The following is a 25367-nucleotide window of genomic DNA, read 5'->3' as shown; positions in this document are numbered from 1 at the left end:
GCGTTGGGCCCCTCACAACAAGAAGGATGTTGAGGTGCTGGAGCGTGTCCAGAGAAGGGCGACGGAGCTGGGGAGGGGTCTGGAGCACAAGTCTGATGGGGAGCGGCTGAGGGAACTGGGGTGTTCAGTCTGGAGAAGAGGAGGCTGAGGGGAGCCCTCATCGCTCTCTGCAACTGCCTGAAAGGGGGTTGTGGTGAGGTGGGGGTTGGTCCCTTCTCCCCAGTAACCAGCGACAGGACGAGAGGAAACGGCCTCGAGTTGCGCCAGAGGAGGTTTAGGCTGGGTATTAGGAAAAATTTCTTCACTGAGAGAGTGGTCAACATTGGCACAGGCTGCCCAGGGCGGTGGTGGAGTCACCATCCCTGGAAGTGTTCAAAAAATGTGTGGATGTGGCGCTTCAGGACATGCTTTAGTGGGCTGGGGGTGTTGGGTTAACGGTTGGACTTGATGGTCTTGAAGGTCCTTTCCAACCTAGTGATTCTGTGATTCTGTGAGTTTGTTGTTAAAGACCACATATGTAATCTTGGAATAGTTGGGAATCTTAACTTTGTAAATTCGGTCTTGCTTGCTACCTAAGTCTTAAACGTTACAGGAAGTAGGATGTTTTTTGTGTAATACTGAAATCCAGACTTTTCATCAAACTCCATGTGAACTTAGAGAGAGAAGTACATGCAGTTCTGTTGTGAGCACATTTTCCAAGGAAAAGTTGCAGCAAATTCTCTCTTGTGTCTGTAATATAAATACAGACTGAAAGTGCCATTTATTTTAGGCCTTCCTGGAAATGAACTACAAAGAAGCTGTGATAGCAGCTGTGAAATATGGTGAAACTGTGCCAGTGCTAGTAAATGGGAAACGGGTGAAAATAAGCATAGCAGAAAAGCCAAAAGCATCTCCTGGCCAGGTAAGCAGCCAGTTGGTGAACAACATGATACTGTGTGTGTAGCTTGGTATTTTGCTCCAAAACTTGATGTTCTCCAGAAAAAAAGCTTTAGTAGTTTTATTATATTTTTATTTTCCTTTTCATAAACAGCAGTCTAAAATAAATATGCAAATGCACTTCCTAATTCGAGTTTTTCATTTTTCTTGTTTAAATTTGATATTTGCGAATAGTGTCAGTTTAACAAACAGCAAAAGATACAACCTATATTAATGGATATACTTAACTACTCTTAATAATTATTAATACTATTTTATATCTATATTTATATATACATTTATAAATAGCGTATAAATGATGCAGTGAAAGCTTTTCTTTCTGTCCATTCCAGGCCAAAATGAATATAAAAAAACGGGCTCAGAATATTAAAAAAGTTGCACCAAGTACAAAGTAAGTGTTGCCATTAATGCATTAGTGTTAGTTATAACAATTGGAAGCCAAGTGGGTTCATATTTGGTTGGTTTCTTGTGTTTTACTGTTTTTGAGGTTTTTTTAGCTGTTTTAGTATTCATTAATTGTCTTTAAAACTGATCTTTCTTGGTGTGTTTTTTTTCCTCATAATAGAAAAGATCGGAACACCACCACTAAGACAAATAAACCCATTACAGGTAAGGTTTTGGTTACCTTTTATTGGATGATACCTCTGTTACTGCCATCCCTTTTTGTTTTTATGAATGCTTCTCGTAATAGTGACTGAAAGACGGTTCAGAGAGCTACAAGAAAACGCCTAGTTTATACTTCCAAATGTCTTCCTTTTCATGCAACCCTATCTGTCTTTAAAAACCCTCCAAATGACCCAGCCCTCAAGTAGCAATAAAAAACTCCGAACAGCCACCTTGACCTGTGCTTATACTCTCTGACTTTAAATGTTTGCCCCATCTGTTGAAGATAAATGTGGCACTTTGGGCTCCATGAAATAAATGTAATTTTTCAAGTTGCCTTTAAGCCTAATGTGTAAGTATTTATTATTCTCTTTTCACAGTTATTTCTAGTGCTTCACAGTGTCTTATGTTCCTTGTATGTTTCAAATGCTTTTAAATTTCTGCCTTGGTCTTCTAATGATCCAGGCAGAAATTACATAAATTAGTATTACTTGCTCTGTCAGAAAAATTTCTATGTCATGCTGTTAGAGAAGAAATTTTTTATTTACTTTTTTTTTTTAGTACTTCAATGAAAACAGGTCAAACTCTGGTAAATACATCAAAAGCCAATTAAACTTTACAAAACTTGGTATTATTAAGACATTGAAAGTAACAGCCATATCATCTTTTTGTTGCTTATTTTATTGGCTTTCATAAGCAATTTTTCTGAGCAAAGTTGGGGACCAGACATTACTTTGATGGGAAATTGTGCTTTTAAAAGACGTATTGGTCTTGATTCACTTGTCAGCATGGTCACTTCTGAATCCGGTTTCCAGAAGGGAAGTAAGGTTCATGTGACAGTGCATTTCAGAGCTGTGTCTCACAGATGGAAACTGTGAATTCTTTACAGTCATTTAAGAGAAGGAGAACACAAACTCTTTTGCAGGAGCAAGGTTTTGTCAGCAGAATCCTAAACAAATTCACAAAAGATAATCTACTTCACGACTTTTATTCAGAGGTCTGTTGGAGTTAACTTACGGTTTAGGTTTTGGGTTGGTTTGTGGTTTTGGGGGGTTTTTTTTGTGTCAGTTGAATTGCTGCAGTTTGAACTATAGTTGTATGTATTTTTATATTCTTTGTAACACTTCACAAATGTAAGAAGTGTTAAGAAATAAGCATTTCTACTGACTGACTTGTTTTTGGATATTTTACATAGGTAAAAAAGAAAGGACTAAGAAATCTACGATAGGAGATAGTAAAATCAAGAAAGCTTCACATACTGCAGGTAAGACAAAGGAAAACTTTTACTCTTTCCTTAGAAAACGCAGGCAGGTGCTTTTCTGTCCCCCTGCCCGGCCCGCCCTGTCTCCAGAACAGATATCTAAGGTAGTTAGCACAAGCTTTTCTCACCTTCTGCTGGACTTGCCGATGTAGTAGGTAGGTAGACCAGCACTGGTCTTGCGCCTTGTGGCTTGGCTAATGCAGTGATCGTCCGTGCTGTTTGTAGATCTAGAATAGCAAAGGACGCGGGCAAGTAGGTGAATTTGGGGAAGCAGAGCCTTTCACATAACCACAGCCATACACTTGTTTGGCGAAGCTTTTCCTCTACGTACATTTTCTGCCCATTTGTAACGAGGGGTGGGAATTGATGTGATAGGAGGCCTCCGAACATCTGGCAGAAAACTTTATAGTGCAGTTCATTCTTCTTTTGCAAATCGGTAAGTTTAATATATTGAAATGAAGAATGCTTTTTTCCTGCTGTTACCTAGCAGCAAAATCAACAGATGAAGACCTTCAAATCTCCACAGAAGTTGAAAATGAAGTCGGGGAAACCGGGCTGTCACACTCAAAGAGCATCACAGAAGGGGACAGAGTTACAGAGCCTGTGAAGACAGTAGAGACTCCGTCCGAAGGAGCGACTAATCCTGTACCTGTACTAGGTAATACAATAATGCCATTTTTAAGTTACGTTGCTAGTTGTAAGTTTTGCGAAATTTAACATCGTGATGTCTTCTTGAAATTTTTTTTTTTAAGAGAAACTTGCACAGATGCCTCAGGTGGTGGCGTCGGACTTGGATGAGTTTAACGAAGCTTTAACTGATCAAGGTAAATTGCAAACTGACAGGGTTTTTCTCATTTTTGTCCTAAACCTCTCTGCTGTTGTGAACTAAATGAGAATGCTTTTGAGGCCAGGAAATTAAGATGACACACGATATCAGAAGAGAAAATCTGTTAAAATAGGTCCACTGACTGAAACATAAAACAACAGTTCATCATGATGACTGAAGTGGCTAAAAACACCTAAGATTTACATCTTTCAGTGGACATAATATTTTTACCTAGATTGTTTCAGTGCGACACTGGGACTTTTATTTACAGCTCATTAGAGGATTCAGGCTTCCTCTATGTTCTGTTTACAGCTGCACCACTAATTCTTTTAGTCTCATTGCTTTACGGTGCCTGCTAGAGCTGGTTCAACAGATGCTATTTTCCCCACATTTTATAGCTGATTAATAACAGACTTGGCTTTAAACATAGCATAAGTGTATATTAATTCTCAGTGATAGTGAGGTATGGCAAGGTTGTAGCTGTTGCATCTGTTAGAGGTAGATACAGACATTTTACAGTAGAAGTGATTCTCTTTTATCTGTGCTTGCCTGTCCTGTGTGGTTGTGGTTTTCCTGTTTCCTGCTCTCTATATTTTTCTGAGCCTCACATATCGCTGTGGACTTGTCCTAGAAAAAAGAAAGAAAAAGAAAGATTTTGTGGGCACATACTGGGCACCTACATAGTCCCAGTGTGCCCACAAGAAAGTCTTGTGGTTGTGATTATTCAACTGATAAGGCCTTAATGTCAGCAGAATGTTTGCATGTTAGTTAAGGGATTTAAATTTTTTTTATCCCTACTTAAAACCATTCTTTCTGGAAGCTTTTACATAACTGCATGTGTCTCATCAATGCCATTTGTCACTGTAAGTTAAATGAAGGAATATTTCATTTTTCACAATGACGGTGGTGATAAAATGTAATGCAAGAAGTTCTTAAATCTCTTCAGTATTTAAAGAAATCTGCTGAACTACTAAACTACCCTCCCCTCCCTTTTTTTTCTCTAAAATTTTTAGAAGCTACAGTAGCGACTACAAAGAGTGAGGAGTCAACAGAACCAGCTAGCAAGGTCAGTCAAAAGGTGCTTCAATCTGTGGAAGTTGTAAATACACACTTGGTGCCAGTTTCCAGGTGTTGGTGTGCTGTCTGAAAACTTCCGACTGACATCCCCTGCCTCTTAATTTCTTGTGAGAAATACAGAATAGTTGATTTTCTCCTTTCTGCTTGTGATTTAATAGACATTACCACTTCACTCTTCCATCTTCCTCCCACCCCCCTTTCAGAGTTTGTTCCTTACACCAAAGCTCCTTTGTGCTCTGATCATCTGTATCGCTGTACTGTGGGTTTCTTCCCTTCAGATGCGGCATTTGCACATACAGTCCGGCAGCATTTGACATGTGGGCATGTCATGGGTAGAAAGTAGTGGCATAATTATAGGGGGTTTTGATTTGCTGTGAATTTTTGAGGTAGCATGAGACAACCTAAGGTTTGTGCAGAATTAGCTTAGTTGTAGATACATCTACAATTAATGAATAATTAAGGTGATTACCTGACATAATTTGAGAAAAGGGTTAAAAAAATTGCTTAATATAAAAGGGTTATAAAAATATGCTTTGCTGCTAAATCCTAAAAAGGTTTAAATGACCTCTGGCTTTGGGGTAATTGCAAGTATTATAACATGCTTTTAAGAAAGTGCTTCATTCAGTTTAATGGTGGTTTTACGTAGTAAAAATAAATGCTCCCTTCGGTAATGTGCAGTTTTGATTTGGAGTTGAAGAAATACCAGTAATACTTACTTTCATTTGTTTACAGGAACTTGATGATATATGTGTGATTCTTATTTCAAACTTGCCTGAGAAAGGATATTCTGTTGAGGAAGTTTCCAACCTTGCAAAGCCATTTGGAGGACTGAGGGATGTGCTAATTTTATCATCTCATAAAAAGGTATTCTAATGGGTATTTAGTAGTGTTTCTACCTAGAGAGGCAACAACTGTGTTTTTAACATGCAAATGTGGCAAGCATTGATGGGAGATGATTTTCATAAATCACAAACTTAAATTTTTTTTGTTTTCTTTATTTTAAAAGGCTTATCTTGAAATAAATAGAAAATCTGCAGATTCCATGGTTAAATTTTACACCTGCTTTCCAATGTCACTGGATGGAAATCAGCTCTGCATTAACATGGTGCCTCAGTATAAGACTATAAAAGATGAAGTAAGTAATAAAAAATACTGAAATTTTAGGATATGTGCTAACATTTCAATACAGAGCAGGACTTTGTATTTAAGCTGACTTCTATACACTGCTGGTTTCATGCATTCTGATGGTTTGTCCTATTGAAGACTGATTCTGTTAAATGTCTTTTTGGGTCCTGGTCTTCTGATTAGGAGAATAACACAGATGTCAGAAGTGCTGATGCTATCGATTTGATTAATAAAGCAGAAGCCAAAATGTTGTTGGGAGTCAGTGACTGCCAGTTAGCTGCTGCTGGTGAAACTTTATTTTATGGTTAAAATCTTATAATGTGTGGTTTTTTTTTTTTTTTAAAGGAAGCAATATTTACTGCTATAATTAAAGATTCTGACCCTAAGGTAAGTTGCTGGCAATTTAACTTTTCCTCCACATGCTATCAAAATACATTACTTTAAATTGGAATTAGTATCCTTCATACTGAAATATCAGCTACTTGAATTGTTACCTAAGCTTCCTCTTGAATTAAATGTTTATATATGTTTTCCTGGGCGAATGAGCAGGGAATAGAATGAGTAAATGTTCACTTAGTTTAGCTCTATGATGCATGAAGTGCAAGGAATTAAAGGAGTCCTTTGAGACTCTCCCCTTCTGTCATGGTTTTTTTTGTTCTGACAACAAGCTGCTGACCGCCATAGCTTGGAGGATGTGCAGTGTTTGCCTGTATATAATGCTTCCAGGTTTTTTTGTTTTGTTTTGTTTCCCTCACATTTTCCCAGTGTGTTCTATTGCCAGATATTTTGGTTTAACTATCAAAACTACCTCTGTGCTTTGTTCAGTGTAGTATCTCCCTTCTTGTCCCTCCTGTTCCTTCACTGCACACAGTGCAAGCTGGCAATTGATGTACAAAGCATTTTTATACAGCGTAGGTAGGCAGAGGTTAATGAAATTACAGCCTTTGTGTCTTCTGTCAAAAGCATCTTAACAGAGGGTCAGTCCCTGAGTCTGAATGTGACGCTGGGCTTAAACAGCTGACACAAGAACTTCACAAGGGTAACTTCAAGAACAGCAGCGTCAAGCTAATTTTATTTGGTTGAAAAGCATATTGCAAAGAGCCCTGCCAACAATAAATCACTTTCCAAGAAACCTCAAGAGATTTTTTCAATCGCAAGTGTGTCTGGGGCATATCTGCTTTCTCCTTGCGATCGTTGGCTAACAGCCACATCTGAGTACTTACTGCCAGCACCCCTGCTGCCCCATCCTACTTACGCTCTGGTCTGCTGGTGGGGGAATACTTATTTTCTGCTCCTGGTAAAGTGATGAATAATAGAAGAAAAACATCCCAGACCTGGAGAGGGGGCGGGGAAGTCTCGTGGGAGTGAGTGTTGTGTTTCTAGAAGACACACAGCTTTCAAGTATTTAAAGATAAGACTTGTTTAAGATTTTGGAAGTCTACTAATACCTTTAGACTTTGTGTCCCAGGGCCCTTCCCTTTAATCCTGCACAAAATATTTGTTGCCAGGGTTCAGTCTTTGGTTCTGCTGGCACTACGTGGCTGGTGATGGCTTTCCATGTGCTGTCAGTGCTCTTGTATGTTCTGCACCAGAATCCCTCCTGGGCGGAAGAGACTTACTGGTCTCCTTGATAGCTTGTTCCCATGGTGGTGGTGATAACTCTGAAAACTGAGAAACACAAGAAAAGATATTTGACCAAGGATCTTTATGTTATTACAAACTGATCAAGTAAACCAAACTCCAACTTAAAAACCAGGATTGAAGTCTCTTGGGTAGGTTTCTATGCCTTGACACTATCTAGTCAGATTATAAATGGGCCTGCTTTTCAAAATACCAAATTGTATTTAAACTTCAGCTACGCTTTGCAGTGCTCCTTAAAGAGACTTTTACTAGTTGGTTAAAAAATCTAAATGATAATTTAAAATAAGACACTTGATCCTTTTCAGTTTGCTATTCTTTATTGGGAAGCATAGCTGGTTCTTTGATATACGGCATCGAAAATGGAAAATCTGGTGTGAATTTGAAGATGTGAAAGTTGGATGTGTGTGAATGCTCTTTTTTGATGAGATCCGAGTGATGGAGAAGCTCTCTGTGAGGCTTTTCTAACCTAGTTTGGTAGTTGCTAATAAAGTATGTTACAAAGTTAAAGCAAGTTTTGTCATTGCTTTTCTTTAGGTAAATACGGAAACTCTACATAATCAGTTTGTGCATCTTGGGAACTTGCCAGATGATGGATACAGAGAACTTGAAGTAGTTTGTGTGGGGCTTCGATTTGGAAAAGTAGATCATTATGTTGTACTGAAGAATAAAAACAAGGTAAATGTTTTCTTTTTCTGTGGTGCAAAGTACCATGTTAGGAAAAAAATAACTAAAAAAGTAGGTTTTCATCTCCCAGTACCAAGAACGTTCTGCTAATGAGAGATCAAAGTTTCAACTCTTTCCCACTCATCCTGAAAAAGAAAGTAGTTCATCTTATTTGCTGAGCAGTGAGGAAGGAAAAAACACAAAGAAAACAAACTTTAGGCTGTTATCTAGCCTGAATAAGAATAGTTTGTTAGGCTCTGAAAGTAAAGTTTCCCAAATGACTGGAAAAACTATTAACCTTTGATATCAGAGGTGTAAGTGAGGGTGAAAATGAGTTCCCATTTTGTAGGAAACTTGGGGGAAAAATTGAATTTGTTATGAGAAGTGAAAATGTCAGAATTGCTGAAATGACTTTTTGTTGTGGGACACTTCAAAACATAGTGACTTGATTTTCTTTTTTTAAAAATTTTGATATTTTAATTTTTAATGTTGCTGGTTTTGGACATTGGATTTTTATTTTATGAACTGGATTTAATTCACTGTGTGTGTATATCTTAATGATTAAAATGGAATTGTCCTCCCATTATTACATGCTGTTTAAGTGTCCATCTGCTAATAAACGATAAAACGGGAAGATGCTTTTAAGAAAAATATAGTATTCTTCTTTTTTTGAAACAAATACTGCCTTTTAACTTGTTTTTAAATGCAATAAAGAGAACTCTGCGGTCAGTAAAACATCTAAGGCGAATTTCTAGACCTTCAACTAATTCTGTTGAATTGAACATCAAATGCTTTCATTCCATTGAATCAGCACTTTGTGATAGTATTTGATGGAGCAGCTTGCTTTCTGATCCGTTTTCAATAGCCGGAGATGTAGTAGAGATCCCAGAAGGGCAAAGCGGGGGGGGGTTGGTTTTTTTGTTGTGGGTTTTTTTTTTTTTTTTTTAAGGAAAAAGAAAAAAGGGGCCTGGCTTATTTAAGGTTTGCTTTACATTTATAAAAACAAACAAAAAGGTATTATCAGCTTTAGAACACAACTTGAATAGTTGGAAAATTTTAAAGGTGACTTGTAAAACTCTCGTGTTATTGTACTTGATAGCTAAAAGTTAAAGAAGTGAGAGATTTCCTTTCTAGTACGGCAGTTAAAGTTTTGTGTGTAGTTCATTTTACTGTTCCCTTGATAGATGTAATCTTGCAATTTTTTTCATGCCACGCACTTCCCCTCGCCCTCATGGGAAGATACTGATGAGTTACAGCAGAATCAAAGCTGAACGTGTCCGGGAGCCCAGAAGGTTGGACACATGTGGGTAGGGAAGCTCCAGGCTCCACTGTTTCGTGATGTAGTCCTTTCTTTAGTTCTAAATATAGTTCCAAATGGAGAGACTTCTTTCTTCAGCCTCTCAGAAAGAAGAGAGTCCACTGTTCTCCGTATCCAGAACAAGATTTCATCAAAAAACGCTGCTTATAGCTAATTTCAAATGAAGATGTTGAAACCCTTCAGGAATACTAGATACCACATGCTATACCAACTTAATTTATTAAACTCGTTCTGCAATACAGAAATAAGATGAAGTAACAATTATTTGAAGCTTGCGCTTTTATCTGTTTAGGCAATTCTGCAGCTGGATAGTCCCAAGTCAGCCAGATCCATGTACAGCTTCCTGAAGCAATACCCGTATAATATGGGTGAGCGTACATTGACCTGTACGTTGTCACCCAGCGGAGAGTCTGCTGAGGTAAGATTTCTTTTTTCCAGTAATACATTATTTTTGTGGAATAGAACAAACTTTCCACGAAGAGCAGCTGATGGTGATAATGTCAGTATTTCCTTCACTATTTGGTGTCACTGTGGATGAGTGTGACAGCTGGGGACTGGATCAACTAGTCTGTATTCTGGGATGTGGCAGAGGTGTGAAAGCACGTGTTGCTGTTTGTCTGTCTTTTGTCTCTTTCCATATTTTACAAACACGTATGGATTCTCTTTCCACCGATGAAAGTATTTCTTAATGAAGGATGAAGAGAGAAAGGCAGAAAGGAGGAAGGCAACTGTTTGGTACTGGTTAGAAGAGGATGGATAATTGAAATTTTTCTTATCTAGTCTGATTCATCTTTAGCAGTTCATCTGCTTTAGTCCTCTTGATTCTGGACTCAGTTGCTATGTCAGCACTGGTGTGTGTGCCCACAGCTGCTTCCAGCTTCTCTTTTAGAAATGAAATTACTTGCAGTGTTGAGCAGCTCCTAGTTTACTTCTGGTGATTTGCTGAAGGAACAGCAAGCTGCAGCAGCCAAACACCAGAGAGGAAGGAGCTTAGTGCATGTTGCATTGGATAGATAAAGAGCTTTAGGCAAGAAATGCGTTTCGGCTTCCGAAACGGAGAACGTAAATCCAGATGTGGTCCTTCTCACAGTGGAAGTGGAGGAAAAGTGCTGTTTACTCTGCACTCGAACATGAGGATTTTCTATCTCACTAGTTCTGCGTGCCCCTGCCTTCTCATTTTTCAGCTCCTTTCTCACGTCCTGACCCAACAAAATAGTTGTAATCTCTTGTCCAGTGATTGACTCTCCATCTCACATCTTCCAAACTGTGTTTAGTTTAGGGGGATATAGGTTGGCTTTTATTCCTCTGAATTCCAGCTACGTTTGTTCTTCAAAGTTCTTACACAACTGAGAGAACAGGGACCACTATCCAGTTCAACATGAACTGTATACTGACAAGATTGAGACCAAAATGTGTACAGGTGTTTTTTGATTTGTTTTGGGTCTTTTTTTGTGGATTTATTTTTTCAGTGATTATCCATGTGAATTCCCTGCTTGGAGCTCTCATTCCCTGTGTGTTGCTGTTCCTTTCAGGGGCATGGCTTTGGGATATCACTGAAACAAGAGGATGGCCTGGAGGAACAGGGCATCTTAGTTTTTTCCCTTCATTTTTATTTGTCACAGGGGAAAGTTTAAGTTCAGGTGCCTAAAGATAACAAGGGCATTTCAAGATTACTTCACAAGGTTACTTCAACGGGGAGGAAAAAAAAGTCATTCACATGTGTACTTCTGCTTACCATGCTGAAAGAGCTGTCAGTATTACTTGGACTGAGCATCACAATGGATTTCAGTTTTTTAAAGAATAGGTTGTGTGCTGATCATTGGCTTGTATCATAGTCTGTTCCAGAGGGATCTGGACAGGCTGGATCCATGGGCCGAGGCCAACTGGATGAGGTGCAACAAGGCCAAGTGCCGGGTCCTGCGCTTGGGCCACAACAACCCCACGCAGCGCTCCAGGCTTGGGCAGGAGCGGCTGGAGAGCTGCCCGGGGAAAAGGGCCTGGGGGTGCTGGTCGCCAGCCGGCTGGACATGAGCCAGCAGTGTGCCCAGGTGGCCAAGAAGGCCAACAGCGTCCTGGCCTGTACCAGCACTGGTGTGGCCAGCAGGAGCCGGGCAGGGATCGTGCCCCTGGACTGGGCACTGGTGAGGCCGCACCTCGAATCCTGTGTTCAGCGTTGGGCCCCTCACGCCAAGAAGGACGTTGAGGTGCTGGAGCGTGTCCAGAGAAGGGCGACGGAGCTGGGGAGGGGTCTGGAGCACAAGTCTGATGGGGAGCGGCTGAGGGAACTGGGGGTGTTCAGTCTGGAGAAGAGGAGGCTGAGGGGAGCCCTCATCGCTCTCTGCAACTGCCTGAAAGGGGGTTGTGGTGAGGTGGGGGTTGGTCCCTTCTCCCCAGTAACCAGCGACAGGACGAGAGGAAACGGCCTTGAGTTGTGCCAGAGGAGGTTTAGATCGGATATTAGGAAAGATTTCTTTACTGAGAGAGTGGTCAAGCACCGGCACAGGCTGCCCAGGGAGGTGGTGGAATCACCATCCCTGGAGGTGTTCAAAACACGTGTGGACGTGGCACTTCGGGACATGGTTTAGTGGGCGTGGTCTTTTCCAACCTTAATGATTCTGTGATTCTGTTCTCTACTGTATTGGCAATTTCTTCGGTTTTATTGAAAAGCATCCTTATTCACAAAGTCTGGGGGGTAGCTGTACAGTGTTTAGGATTCATGTTTTTAAAGACATACTGTGTCAGCAGAGAATTTAGGCATTACATTTCTGGTAGGGCAGTCCTGCCATAGTCGTTGAGTTGCACCTGTGATGGCGTGGGACAAACAACGATGCATGACTGGATGTGATTTGGACACATATATGTTTTGAGTGGATTCATCGTGCCCCTTTCTAAGTAAGTCAGCAGCTACTGTGCATGTGCAGGGTTTCGCCTGTGTAATATCAATTAGTGGTTTCCCTTTCGGTAAGTGTGACTCTTTGAAATGTCTGCAGAGATTCCGTGATCAGCCTGCCTTCCCAGATCTTCCCACCCTCTCGTTCTGGGCCTTTGTCCGTGGCTGAAGGGGCATAGTTTGTTCATCAGGAGCGACCCTCCCATCAAAGTTTCTGCTAGCTTAGTGTCACTATAATAACACTGAAAATGCTTTTTAATTACATGTTTGAGTCGGGGAGCTTTCCTTCTGAACGCTGCATCTTGACCAGATGAGTGTGGAGGCGTGGTGCTGTTGGTTTGGCAGGGGTGGGGTAAGGTGGGCTGGCTCATGTCCCTTGGGACCTCTGATGCAGGGTGGGCACCCACTGCAGGTAAAGTGCTGATCGCTAAAATCTGGTGAGCGTGGGTGCATACGGTCCTCTTTTCAGCTAGAAGCAAGAGCCTGGATTAAATGTTCCAAGAGGTTTCTTTTTTTCTCTCTCTCCTCTCTTCCCCATTGCGGGGATGATTCTCCCCATTGCTGACTGTTTTATATGGGATATGATATGCTCTTCTGCTGGAGCGGGGCTGGAGGTGGCCCCAGCAATGATCCGAGGGCTGGAACAGCTCTGCTGGGAGGACAGGCTGGGAGAGCTGGGGGGGCTCAGCCTGGAGCAGAGAAGGCTCCGGGGAGACCTTCCTGCAGCTGCCGGGGCTGAGAGGGGCTGAGGAGAGAGATGGGGATGGACCTTGTAGCAGGGCCTGTGGGGATAGGACAAGGGTAAGAGTTTTAAACTGAAAGAGGGTGGATTTAGACTAAATCCAAGGAGGAAATTTTTCCCAGTGGGGGTGGTGAGGCACTGTCCCAGGTTGCCCCGAGAGGTGGTGGATGCCCCATCCCTGGGAACATCCCAGATCAGGTTGGACGGGGCTCTGAGCACCCTGCCCTGGGTGCAGGTGTCCCTGCTCATGGCAGGAGTTACACTAGATGGCCTTTAGAGGTCCCTTCCCACCCAAACCGGTCTGTGATTCTATCGATGATTCTTCCAAGCCACTTTATTTTGTGTTTCAATTTATATGGTGAACTTTAGATCATTTTTAACAACGTAAAGTATAATTGTGTTTGATTATGTCAGATCCGTTTGAGAGTAGTATTTTTTTTAGGCTAACTTTGTAGCTGAGGAAAATAACCAAATCTTCAGGCTTATGAGCTTTTTCCTAACTCTAGAAAATGTAAACAATATTCTTCAGTGCTAATGGAGTTTAAGCAAAATATCATTCATTAAAGTGCTCACGTGAAGGAATGTCTGTCAGGGATGCACTGTGGGAACACTTTGTGATTCAAATCTGCTTTTTACAGATGTTCCCTGTATCTTGTGTAGCGACAGAATAACGTGCCTTTGTCACTATAAATGTTTCATCAGACTAGAGTTCAATGCCAACAAAGAATGGCATTCACACACTGTTTTCAAAATAATATTTCTTTCCAGCTGCACACTTGGGGTGATACAGAGTGCTTGTCTGATTTAGAGAGGTTGACCAGCCAGATAGCAGTAACTGGTGCCAGTGGCATAGTAACAGCAGTAATGTAAGTGCTCGCTTAATCACATTATAGTTTCATTTCTGTAATTTTGCTGATAAATGTCTGAATTTAATACTGCTGAAATAACAAAAATCTGAGGAAGCTCCTGTAACGGTGAAGGAGGTTGTGCAGCTGGAATACGGCATCGTGCAGCATGGCTGCAACTGGTGTCGTTCTAGTCTTTGTCAATGCAACTCTGACAACTTTTGCACAAATGTTCAAATAAATTTGTATTTTGGAGATACACTCCTAATCTTTATTTTCATCTATATCTGAGGTAGAGGGAAAAATGCCTGGTCCCACTGATAAGAGGGAAGATGGAGTTTTTTCCATCTGTTATTCTTCACTGCATTTGGATTCCATTACCTCTTCTCCATCTTCCGGGTTATGTTGCCAGACTCTGTATTACATGCCTAGGTACCATAGGAACATTAAACTTGTAGCTCCATTTGCCGTAAGCTATTTTCTCTAGAAGCCTTTCATTCAGGAGCCAGTCTGAAGGAAAAACAAAATAATTTTTAATTCATTATAACATGTTCAAATTACTTTTGGCACTTATCTCTGGAATACATGTTTTTAGAAAAGGAAAACTGAAGGCTTTGGAATTATGTGCATAAATAAAAGATGAAAGTGAATTCTACGTGCACTGAATTTATCTGATGTTCTCTCTAATAGTGATAATCTTCAAATTTGCTTACAGAATGCCTTCAGAAAAGAGATTGAGATTTCAACACTGACTTTTTAAAGTTGTGGTGTTTTGATTGCTTGGACCTATGCTACTAAGTGTGATAGCTGCAGAGCTTGAATGGTTTGTGGTTATCTTTTTTTCAGAAGACGTTATTTCATTTCACATTTATTATAAGTTTATTTTACATAGCAGAAAGGTGCAGTCATCCTACAAGAAATGAATGCTACATTAGCAAGTTTTAAGGAATAGAATCTAGCCTTGGGTTTTCTGCAGATAATTGCTTGAGTTGGAATATAATTTGTCTTTAGAAAAGATGTGATGCTGTTTTTTGTATAGTATTTACCTGCCAGGCAGCTCTGCAACCAATACAGGAAAGAAGGTGTTGCCTGGGAAAAGATGCATTTAACATCCCTCTCCCCCAAATACATCACAGGCCAGAAGCTAATTCTGCTCAGAAACATGACAGTGTTGAAGATGAGGCGAAGAAAGCAGTTAGTGGTGTGCTGTGTGTTCTGTCTGGCAAACTTTTAGTAAAATCTCTTACACTGCCTTGCGCTTCTATTTGTCATCTTATGAAGTATGTGTTTGGCGGGGAACAGTTTTAGAACAATTTACTGTCATTTGATCTTTCAGGTGATACATGCCTAAATTTGGGTTCATGGTGTTATTAATTAGCTGGGTTATGCAAATTCTCTGCTGCTGCTTCTGAAAGTCATAGATACTGAACCCTGATTTTTGCCTTCCAGGCTGAAGTTGTGAAAAAAGAAGTGAAGAAGGAGGAACCAAGCAAAGGAAGGTATGCCTTTCACGTATTTAATGTGGTTTTTTATATATCTATACTGTTCGTGGAATGCATATCCAAAATTAAGCAGATTGCTGAGCCATCTTTCCAACTAAGCTTGATGAAAAGGCCTGCTGTGAGATCCATCAACTGTTACTTGCTGTTACTTCTTTCAAGCTTTTGTGTGTTCTGTGTGTGCAGGACGTGTAGTATATTGCTGTAGAGCTGTAATGTTTGTGATTTCTTTGAAAGAACATGGATAAATGGGGTGAAATCCTGTTTCCTGTGTAGTTTGTTGAGTTGTTATTGTTTTACTAATTTGGCCAGGATTTTACCACAGGTCCTGGAAAGTGTGTTTGGATATACATGTTGGTAAGACAATTTTTTGTTGTATTTAACCAGGAAGTGATTGCTTTATTTCGTCCTACAGCGCTTTCCTCTGTCAGAGCACCTGGCTCTATTGTTTCTGTTTCCAAATGCTAAAAATAAACTGAAACTTCCTTGTTTAACTTATTAACATTAACTTCATGCTGTGATACAGGGCCCTGAATTGATTTTAAAAAGTGTTTAGATGCTATATTAACATCAGAACCTAGAAATGGGAAATGGTGATTTTGGTATGTTCCATTTAAAATTACTTTATGGACACTGCGTGTAGTAAAATTTCTAATTGTGGAGGAACTATTTGTTGGTTTTAGAGTCTTGTTTCATGTTTTGGGAGTATTTTTATAAATGGATAGATCATTATAAGAGTTCTTGTTAACAAATATGCCTTAAAACACATTCTGTCACTCAAATCCATATTTCTGGATAAGTTTTATCATTAAAAAAAAAGCCACTGTGTAATAATGGTCCTAAACTTCAGTTTCAAGTAATGCCATTAAGCTGTCATGGACTGCTACTGTATTTCCAAAACCTGTTTCTTTCAAAAGTAAAGTTAGGCACTCCTAATTTAATAGAAGTTCTACTCAGGCCCTAGTCAATCTTGGAAGCATTTGGTTTCCAAACTGTCGCTGACTCACGTAGGCAGATGTGCAGGTAACCTTTTTGGATCCAGACTGGTGGGCTTTAGCTAGCGGTGGTAGTTAATCAAAACAAGTGACTCTCTCATGAAGCCCAGCTCCTGCCCAGCATCCTGCTGTGGCTGCTGAACAGATGGGAAAACTGGTGTTCTTACCCTACAAATAATGCCCTGCACCGTCTCCTCGTCTGAGGCAACTGTCTTCTCCGTGTCAGCTTTTGTGACCTCATCAGTTACTCTTTTGAGCTACATTTTTATGAGAAGCAGAAAATATCTTTAATATTATTTATATGGGAACACCTTGTCATGTGTTTCTGGGGAGGGAAGGAGTAGCAAAATTCGGGGAGCAGAAGGGGCTGCCCTCTCGGTTGCCTGGGATGATCTTAAAGCTTTGGAATACTTCTGGAAGCTCTGTTGCTGTCCAACCTGAGTAGGTAGTTCATCTAACCTTGCGGCTGAGGTGGCCGACGTGCTTACGTGAAGCCTCCGCTCTTTTCAAGGATGCTGATACATTTTGTTGGGATTTGTTTTCTTCAGCTAAAATAGCTGAAACTTTACTTGGCTGGGTTAAAGCTCAAGGACCATCCCACTGCTCCTTTTAATCCTGAGCTGACGTATAGGAAGCAGGTTGTGTCTCTGTTGTGACACAGCCTCTGTGCTGGCATCTCTAGGACTGAACTCTCCGAGCCTTTCCCTCGCTAACTCAGGCAGTAATGCCTGAGAGAAACGTCCTACGGAGAAACTGGGCACCAGGTCTTGCTGGTTTTGCCCTCTACGCTAACTTCTGTGCAGAAAATCTGTCTTGCAGGTCTACGCGCTGTTTCTTTCCCAATGCCTAACAGTGTTACTTCAAGCCCCTTGATGCTTCATCAGGCTCACTCATCTTGCCCTCTGCGCATTACTGCCTCTGCAGAGCTCTCCTTCCACTGCTTCGCAGTCTGGTTTGAATCTATCAGCGTATTTTGGAGGCCACCAGGGCTTTGTGGAAGGCACAGAGTGGCTGTTGCCATGAAAGGAGGCATAAAGTCCAGAGGATTCAGAGACTAATATCTCATTTGAATTGTGTAGAGGATGATATGTGTCTGCTACTCACTGTAAGCTGCGTAGTTAGTGTATGCTTCCAGTGTTCACTGACATTTTTCCGTTCCCTGCAAAAAACGTATAACCGGAGGCCATGGGATACAGTTTAGCGAGACTTTTATTTAATTAAGCTTTCTACGCATCAGTGACAAACCTGGGCTTTCAGAGCTGCACTTCTGGGCTTTGGGCTCTGACTTGCCCAGGTAACGTTTTGCTACACAGGCATGCGAGACACAAATCTCCGTGGTCTGTAGGATGCTCAAATAGAAGAGAAGATTGACTGAAATCAGTTTTTGCTTTTGGAACACAAAACAACGTTTAATCGATGTCAAAATATCTTCTGTGTTGTGACTGAATAAACTGATACTGTGGCGTAACAAGCAGATCAGCCCTGGCTGCTTAGCCGCTCCTGAGGCACGCTTAGCCCAAAACATTTGCAGGTTTAAATTGATTACAGGTTAAGGAGCCTGTTAGAGATGAGCGCGATGTTTGAACGAGGATGCTTTTCTTTCATAAGACTTCAGTTACTGTGAGTTGAGCCACTCGGGCTCTGAAGGAGATTCCCAGTATTTTGCGGGGCACTGCTGGGAGCACGCACGCTCCATCGCTCCTGCCAGCGCTGCCTGCCAAGCCGTGGAACGCTGCGGTCCTGCCGCTGTGCTGGGGGAGGAGTCCCCTCATAGTGCGCTGCAAGTATCCATCTGACGCGTAGTCATGACCTATTACATCTATGCCAATTTTAAATTGGTCTTGTGAAAGAGGTTTTGAAGCAGAATTCATACCCTTTCTTCTTTTTCCTCTTGCATTTTGTAGCAGCAGAGGAGAGTGCCCTCGGGTCTGGAGGAAACCTTCAAGACTGGTGTTTTTGTTGTGCTTGCATAGCACAGATGTTAACTGAATTTGCCTGTTTTTCATCTTTCTGTTGACTCCATGTATTGTGTCTTCATCTTGTTAACCCTTGCATCTGGCCGCTTCAAGAGTTAGCATTTCCTTCAGCGCTGCGTTGCATTTGATCTAGCCTTCCTTTTTTTTGCTCACTTCATGCTAGGAGCATTACCTAAATGGCAGACTTCTCTGCTCTTTTTTTATTATTTTCATGAGGGTTTATACGAATGTGCACCCTTTATTCATATGCATAGGTTCTGAGAAACCATAGCGCAGGCTGCTCCATTGTGCATAATCACTGATTAATTATGTGTTTGCTGCTTTTGTGTTTGTTTTGACACTTTGCGAGATTGTCAGCGTTGGTATTTTGGCACTTTTCCATCTAGAGATGCATGAGGTGTTGAGATGCTCGTTTTCTCGAGCTTTGTGGGAAAAGGGGCACAGCCATCTCTAATTTCAGTGTCTCCCAAGATCATCTACGGAGGATTCTTTCTTTCAGAGAAGAATAATGCACTTACTGTAACTCCAGTTCTCTGAAAACCGCTATCCTCTGCATTGTCATCTTGGGCTTTATTATCCTGGGAGCTGACAGTGGGATTATACAGTGAAAACAGAGCCTGGCCAAAAGGAGCCTCTGTGCGTGTATTGTGTTCCCCACTATTGTGCGAGGTCAATGCAGTTTAAAAACAAAGCAACCCTTCCCTCCCCCCAAACCTGAACCAAAAACTATGAACAAACTTCAGACTCCTAGCTACTGGAAGAGTTCTCCAGGTTGGTGACTGCAGAGTCTGCTGTCTTCAAACATAAAACGATGGTAATTCCTTTATACAGGGAGACTGAAGCTTTATTTTCGCTGTATATATGCTTTCACAGTCTGCCTTGCATCAGGGGATCTAAATTTTAGGAGTTTGTGCCAGTGCTGAGCTCACAGGGCACATCTGTAGTGAGTGCTACCTTGAGAGGTCTGACTACAAGTAATATAATTTGAAGTGTAAGAGGCTCGTGGTGCTGAGGTGGATTAAACAGAAGCATAAAACTAATCAGCTATTCGCCTCAATATTTTTAACCATTTTAACACTGATAGGCTAGATTTCCAAATGCTAAGCACTAATGCATCAGGAAATCCCCCACCATTGGCGTCAAGAGGTTACTGCTAACTGTAGAATTCTCAACATAGTTTGATTTCTTCTGTTTTTTTTAAATGCATTTAGCTCTGGCTTGAAAAAATATCCAGAGGGATCAGGAGTGGTGCAAACAGCAGCTGCTAATCCTCCAGTAGAGCCTAGTGTGGCAAAGAAAGGACCCATTTCCATCTCTAATGTCAAAGACGGGATGTCAGCAGTACAGATAGAGCCCTCTGAGTCCCATCTTGAAGGAGCAGGAAGGGCGTCTGCTCCAAGACTGGCAGAAATGTTTGTGGAGAAAGCGGGCGCTGGAGCTGAAGCTACTGTGGCATCTATCAAATCTGCTGATACTGAATCACCTGAAGTGAAGTCAGAAGAGATGCTGCTGCCTTCTTCCAAGGTGGAGAAAGAAGAGGCAGTTAAAGATAATACTGAACCGGAGCTGTTTGAATCTGCTGTTGTATCTGCATCAGAGAAGGAAATTAAAGAGAAAGTTGAAGAGTTGTCTGCTCCTGCCTTTGAACCACCAGAAGAATTGTCCAACGTGGGCAAGGCTGAAGATGTGCCATCAGATTGTGCTGTGCAGCCGGCAGCAGGGGAATCGACGAGGGCCGTCCCTGAAGCGGAGCCCCCTGATTCTGATGCAGCTTCAGTGGAGGTGGTGTCACCTGTTGTCACACCAACAAACAAGTTGGATGCTCCTGAAAAAAAGCCTGTTTCTGATGCGATGAAAACCGAACGTGAGATGCCTGTAACTCAGATAACGGAGAAGAAACCTGTACTAAGATCTGGGTCGGCCATGGAGAAGAAACTGGACATAGCGGGAGCAGGCACAGAGATGAAACCAGAAGAGTCTGCGCTCAAAGTTGGAAGAGCTGCAGAGGAGAACCCTGAAAAGCTTTTGGTCAAGACTGGGGCAGAGACAGAGAAGAGACTTGCAAAATTTGTGGCCAAGGTTAGGGCTGCTGTGGAAGACGCTGCAAATGCTGTCAATGAGAACAAGGGAAGTTTAATCAAAGCACATCAAAATAAAGGAACAGGACCAGCAAAACCTGATGAAGTCTGCAACGCAGTTACGTTAAACTCCTCTTTGTCTGTCAAGGAATCTTCCTCTGTTGGTAAAACGATTTTAAAGGCAGTAGTGTCTCTTCCAGATATATCAAAGTCAAGGGTTCCAGTACAGAGAAATGAGCCTTCCCTGTGTAAAGGAGGGGAGCAGAAAGCTCCCTCGAAACCTGAGACCCAAGGCCAAGCGGAGGTGGAGAAGAGGATCGCATCAAAAGAAGAGGGTCATCAGCGACCTGGTGGCAGCCGATCAAGCCCAGGAGATGGCAGCGGCAAATGCAAAGTGAGCAGAAGTTCTGTTGTTGATGGAAAGGGAGGCAATGGGAGGAATTCATCTCAGCAAGAGAAGGACTCACGAGTGGAATCTAGGGCTAGTTCAAAACAGTCTCAAGAGGGAGAGAGTAGATCATCCAGCATGAAGAAAGACAACAACAGCAATAAGGTGAGGAGGGCAGGAAGGCCGGTTCAGTGTGCCTGATCAGTAACTAACTCCATGCTTCTCTCAGATGTTGAGTATGGGACAATGAGATTATGTTCCCCTTCCCTTTTCCATAAATCACTCAGCTGGTTTGGGTCAACAGACAAGTTGGACTAGCGAGATGGCGGGCAACCAGTTGCTTTTAGATGCAGTGTGTGCAACGCAAGTATGTAACTGGTTTGAAAATGCTACTTGGAAAAAATTGCGGGAAGGTATTTTTGAAGCGAGTCTTTATTGAGTGTCACAACTTTATGTTCTTGGATTAGTTCTGAATGGGAGTGAATAAGCTTTCTGTCCTTTTATGAGCTGGTATTTGCTTTGTCAAGTCCTGCACAGACGCTGGTTACTGAAGAGAGGCTACTAAGCAAGGTATTACCTGTGACTTGTTGCTAGAGACTGTATGCCTGGACTCTACCGCTGATGGCTGGCTTAGTTCTGTATTTGCCAAGCATGTGATCAGAAGCAGCAATCTGGACAACTTAAAATTCATTAAGGGAAAAAGTAGCTGAATTTTAAAATTATTTTTTCTCTTGTGGATAGGTTAGTTGGCTTAACTGATTTCATGTGAACTTTTGTCTAATTTTGCAGGCTTCTGTTGGTGGCAATGCTAAAACTTCAAAAAGTGGCACTAGCAGCAGTGCAAAACAAAAGGAGGTAAGGATGTAACCGTAACTGAACTCAAAGTACAGATTGTCTTGAATGTGCACGTGTGTGTGTGTACTAAGAATCTTTACTGTCCTTCCCTGGGGAGTTTTTCGTATTACTAGTTATTACAGATGACAGGCGTAAAGCTGTAAAGACAAGTAATTTGGAAGAGAAACTTGATTCTGGAAGTGAGTGTTAAGCGGAGATATTTTTTGGTCTTGGATATAATTTGTTTGAGAGAATGAATTCATTGGTTCCCCGTTTGCCGGCATAAGATCTTTATTTATCATCACACTTGTGAGAAGAGGAAGGCAGGCTGAAGTTTATAAATGATTTTGTACAACAGGAGGTAGTCAGAACATCTCCATCCATGGTGCCTCTTCCATGCAAAGATATTTCCAGTGGGTTGTTCTGCAAAGCAAGGATTACTATAAATTTTTGGTGCATACTTGGTTGGAAGAAGAGCTTGGGAGCCTATAGGCCAAACTGCTCAGTCTGCGTTTTTACAGGAAGGTGAAAAGATATGCTCTCTCTCTGTTGTAGATAGCTTGGGCTTTGGGAAAGAAAAGCAGAAAGAAGGTAATAAAAATCCGTATCGATGAGTTTGTAGTAGTAGCATTACAGGATCAAATCAAAGGTCAACTAGGGGAGTAGTGGGTCCCTATGGAAAAGGGATTTCTGAGAGAAAGTTGGAGACCTGAATCCTTTTTATTAATCTTAACCCACATAAACTTCTTGCATCACTAGCACAGTGTGTTTGTGAGGTTGATGGTAGTGTTGGTAACAGAGAATGCTTCCATATCTGATGTTCCAGATGTGTTTGTGAATCCCTAAGAGTAAAGTCTGCACCCTTTGAAAAAAAGTCTTTGTAATGTCAGTTACTTCTCATTGCTTTATTCTTCACTGTTATACAGCCGATAAGAACCAAGATCTGTGTTCTCCTTTTCATGGAATAAAGAACAGGGTAACATTTGATTTCAGTGGAAATGTAATCGGATATTTTCTTTCATTTTCTTCGCTGTGCCCACCTTGCGTTAAATATTCCTCAAGTTGCTGCATCAGAATGTGGGTGGAAGCACACATTATTCCTAGTGTTTGTTAGCTTTTTAGAAAAGAAAGGGGAGAAAAGGCATATAGCCTTTGAATTTCAGATTACTTTTTCTGCTGGAGGCTTGTTCTTACTATTTCTTAGCTGCAGTCTTACTCTCTAATGGAGGAAAGTTCATCTTGCCTCGGCCTTTAAAATTCTGCTTTGACAAGGTTTTTTTCACTTCTCTTGGTTAGATACCGACCAGTATTTGATGATAGGATGGAATAATTTGCGGGGGGGAGGATTCAGAATCGTTCATTGAAGAAATTGAATGCATAATTTGGGGTGGAATGGATATTTGGATGCATTTTACTGTCTATAATTAATTTATTAATTGACTTCAGGTACAGATCTTATCTACCGTATCCTGCTGTCCTGATTATAAAAGCATAGCTATTTCACAGTGAACAAAGTATAATGCTCTGTTCCAAAAACATGACGACTATTTATTCAAATAACCTAAAAGTAATTTGGGTTAATTCAGCCTGTTAATAAATTCAACAGGTATACATACATCCTCCTCCAGATTCTCAGCTGCATATGGCATTAAATTGCTGATAATTCTTTCCAGTGGTCCTAGAATAAATTGTGTGAGCCCCGATGGAAGCTGGCATGGTCGAACTGCGGGGTAGGAGGAGTTTTAGATGCAAGACGTGCTCCTGTAAGAGCATGCCGCTGACTGAGGAGAATTACAAAGAGTCAGGCTCTGTCATCTTAAACATAAAAATGCAGCCAGGCATTTGCCAGAAAACTGGAGCTTGCCCCCGGCCCCTAACGAAACACAGCTGGCACAAGGAGGAGCAGCGAGTGCTAGAGTGTCTGTGGGGCTTAGTCAGACCTTAACAGAAAGGAGAAAATTATCTTGCATGTATTGGTTATAGAGAAACAAGGGGAGGTTCCAGTACTGGGAGCCCTTTCCTGGGCTGGAGCGTAGGGCCACTGGAGAACCTCTCTGAAACAGGGATGTTTGTTGGGAGATGAAACGGGGAGTAGTCACCAGGACACAGAATGGCTTTGCTGGATCGAAACATCTAATGTTGTCTCCTGTGTTGTAGTAGCGGCCAACAGCATATGCTTAGGGAGGGGAATGAGCTATGACAGAAGATGCTGGTGTTTTTGAAGGATGCTTTGGAGGTGTTCAGGTTTTCACTAGTCTTCCTGCAAGTCAGTGGAAAACTATACATGAGTTTCAGGGCATTGGCCCAGTTCTTTTAATAGACTTAAATTTTGTCTGTTCATCCATCTGTGTTTTTGAAAAATGCTTTGGATTTCTGAATTAAATCTGCTTACTTAACGCAAATACTGATAACAAAAACTCTTCCACATGAGACTGAAGGCCTGAAAATTTTTTCTACTCTTAAGTCGCATTTTTTTCTCCCCTTCTGACAGCTTCAGTGTGTAGACATTTTTCATTAAGCACCCTGTGGATGGAGGTGTTTTTGTCACTGGGTGAACGTTAAACTTTGTAATATTCACATTTTTACGCTTTCTAGGAAGAAGAGCTGTTTCCATTTAACCTGGATGAATTTGTTACTGTGGATGAGGTCGTAGAGGAAATCGAGTCTCCCATTAAAACACGGCGAAATCCACCAAGGGGAAAGAGAAAAGATGGTGCTAAAAACAATTCCTCTTCTGAGCCTAGTTCTAAGAGAAGGAAAGGGAAAAGCTCCACAGCACGCATTGCTGAAAGCGAGCTCTCTTTTGTCACTTTGGACGAGATCGGTGAGGAGGAGGATATGACTGCACAGCTAATGGGAGTCGCTAATCTAGAAGCGCTCAGCGACCCACAGGGCCTGGTCGTAGTGGATGAAGTGCTTGAAGAAGAAGAACTTATGTCGGAAGCAGTGAAGGATCCACAGTCGCTTGTTACTTTGGATGAGATATCTGAACAGGAGGACCTTGGTTCTCATAAAGATGTCCCTAGGTCAGTTTTTGAGGAGCGTGATTTGAAAGCTGAACCCTTGGTAACTGTAGATGAAATCGGTGAAGTAGAAGAGCTGCCTCTCAACGAGCCTACAGACTTGAATATTGAGGATGTGCTGAAATGCAAGGAGGATGATAAAGTGACTGCTGAGGATACTGGAGATGGTGCTTCCTCTCAGGTGCCTGATGATCCTAGTGCTTTAGTGACAGTAGATGAAATACAAGAGGACAATGAAGATAACCCACTAGTGACTTTGGATGAAGTTAATGAAGATGAAGATGATTTTCTGGCTGATTTCAATCGTCTAAAAGAGGAGCTAAACTTTGTTACGGTAGATGAAGTTGGAGAGGAGGATGAGGAAGAAGAAAATACTTTCCCAGGGAAAAATCTGAACGAGGATGAAGACGATGAAGACATTGTTGCTGTTGCAGGGCCAGAAGAAGAAGAAATTGCTGCCATTGCAGGACCAGAAGAGGAGGATATTGTTGCTGTTGCAGGGCCAGAAGAAATGGAAATTCTAGGAGATATGAGTCCAGAAGAAGATGTTATTGCAATCTCAAAGTCAAAAGGTGAGGAACCTCTCATGGCTTCCAGAGGGGAAATAGACAATAAAATGCTTGTAACCAGTGCACAGGGAATGCATA

At 41.5% G+C, this 25367-nt stretch overlaps 1 protein-coding gene across 1 annotated transcript in view; it reads left to right on the top strand.

The window, feature by feature from the left end:
- The window catches only part of ZNF638 (zinc finger protein 638), a gene marked incomplete at both ends in the record, with an annotated part of 61942 nt that overhangs the window by 32268 nt on the left and 4307 nt on the right, over positions 1-25367 (top strand). The window contains 15 exon segments of the mRNA XM_081998934.1: positions 770-901; positions 1269-1327; positions 1502-1545; positions 2735-2803; positions 3291-3496; positions 4642-4692; positions 5436-5567; positions 5710-5838; positions 6174-6215; positions 8004-8144; positions 9743-9868; positions 15377-15426; positions 19609-21028; positions 21653-21718; positions 24293-25292. Of these exon segments, the coding sequence (XP_081855060.1) occupies positions 770-901; positions 1269-1327; positions 1502-1545; positions 2735-2803; positions 3291-3496; positions 4642-4692; positions 5436-5567; positions 5710-5838; positions 6174-6215; positions 8004-8144; positions 9743-9868; positions 15377-15426; positions 19609-21028; positions 21653-21718; positions 24293-25292 (3667 nt within the window).

Source organism: Phaethon aethereus, assembly GCF_964289735.1.
Source record: "Phaethon aethereus genome assembly, chromosome: 4".
Classification (NCBI taxonomy): Eukaryota; Metazoa; Chordata; class Aves; order Phaethontiformes; family Phaethontidae; genus Phaethon; species Phaethon aethereus.
The sequence above is the reverse complement of the archived record's forward strand: the minus strand, read 5'-3'. Positions and strand labels throughout refer to the sequence as shown.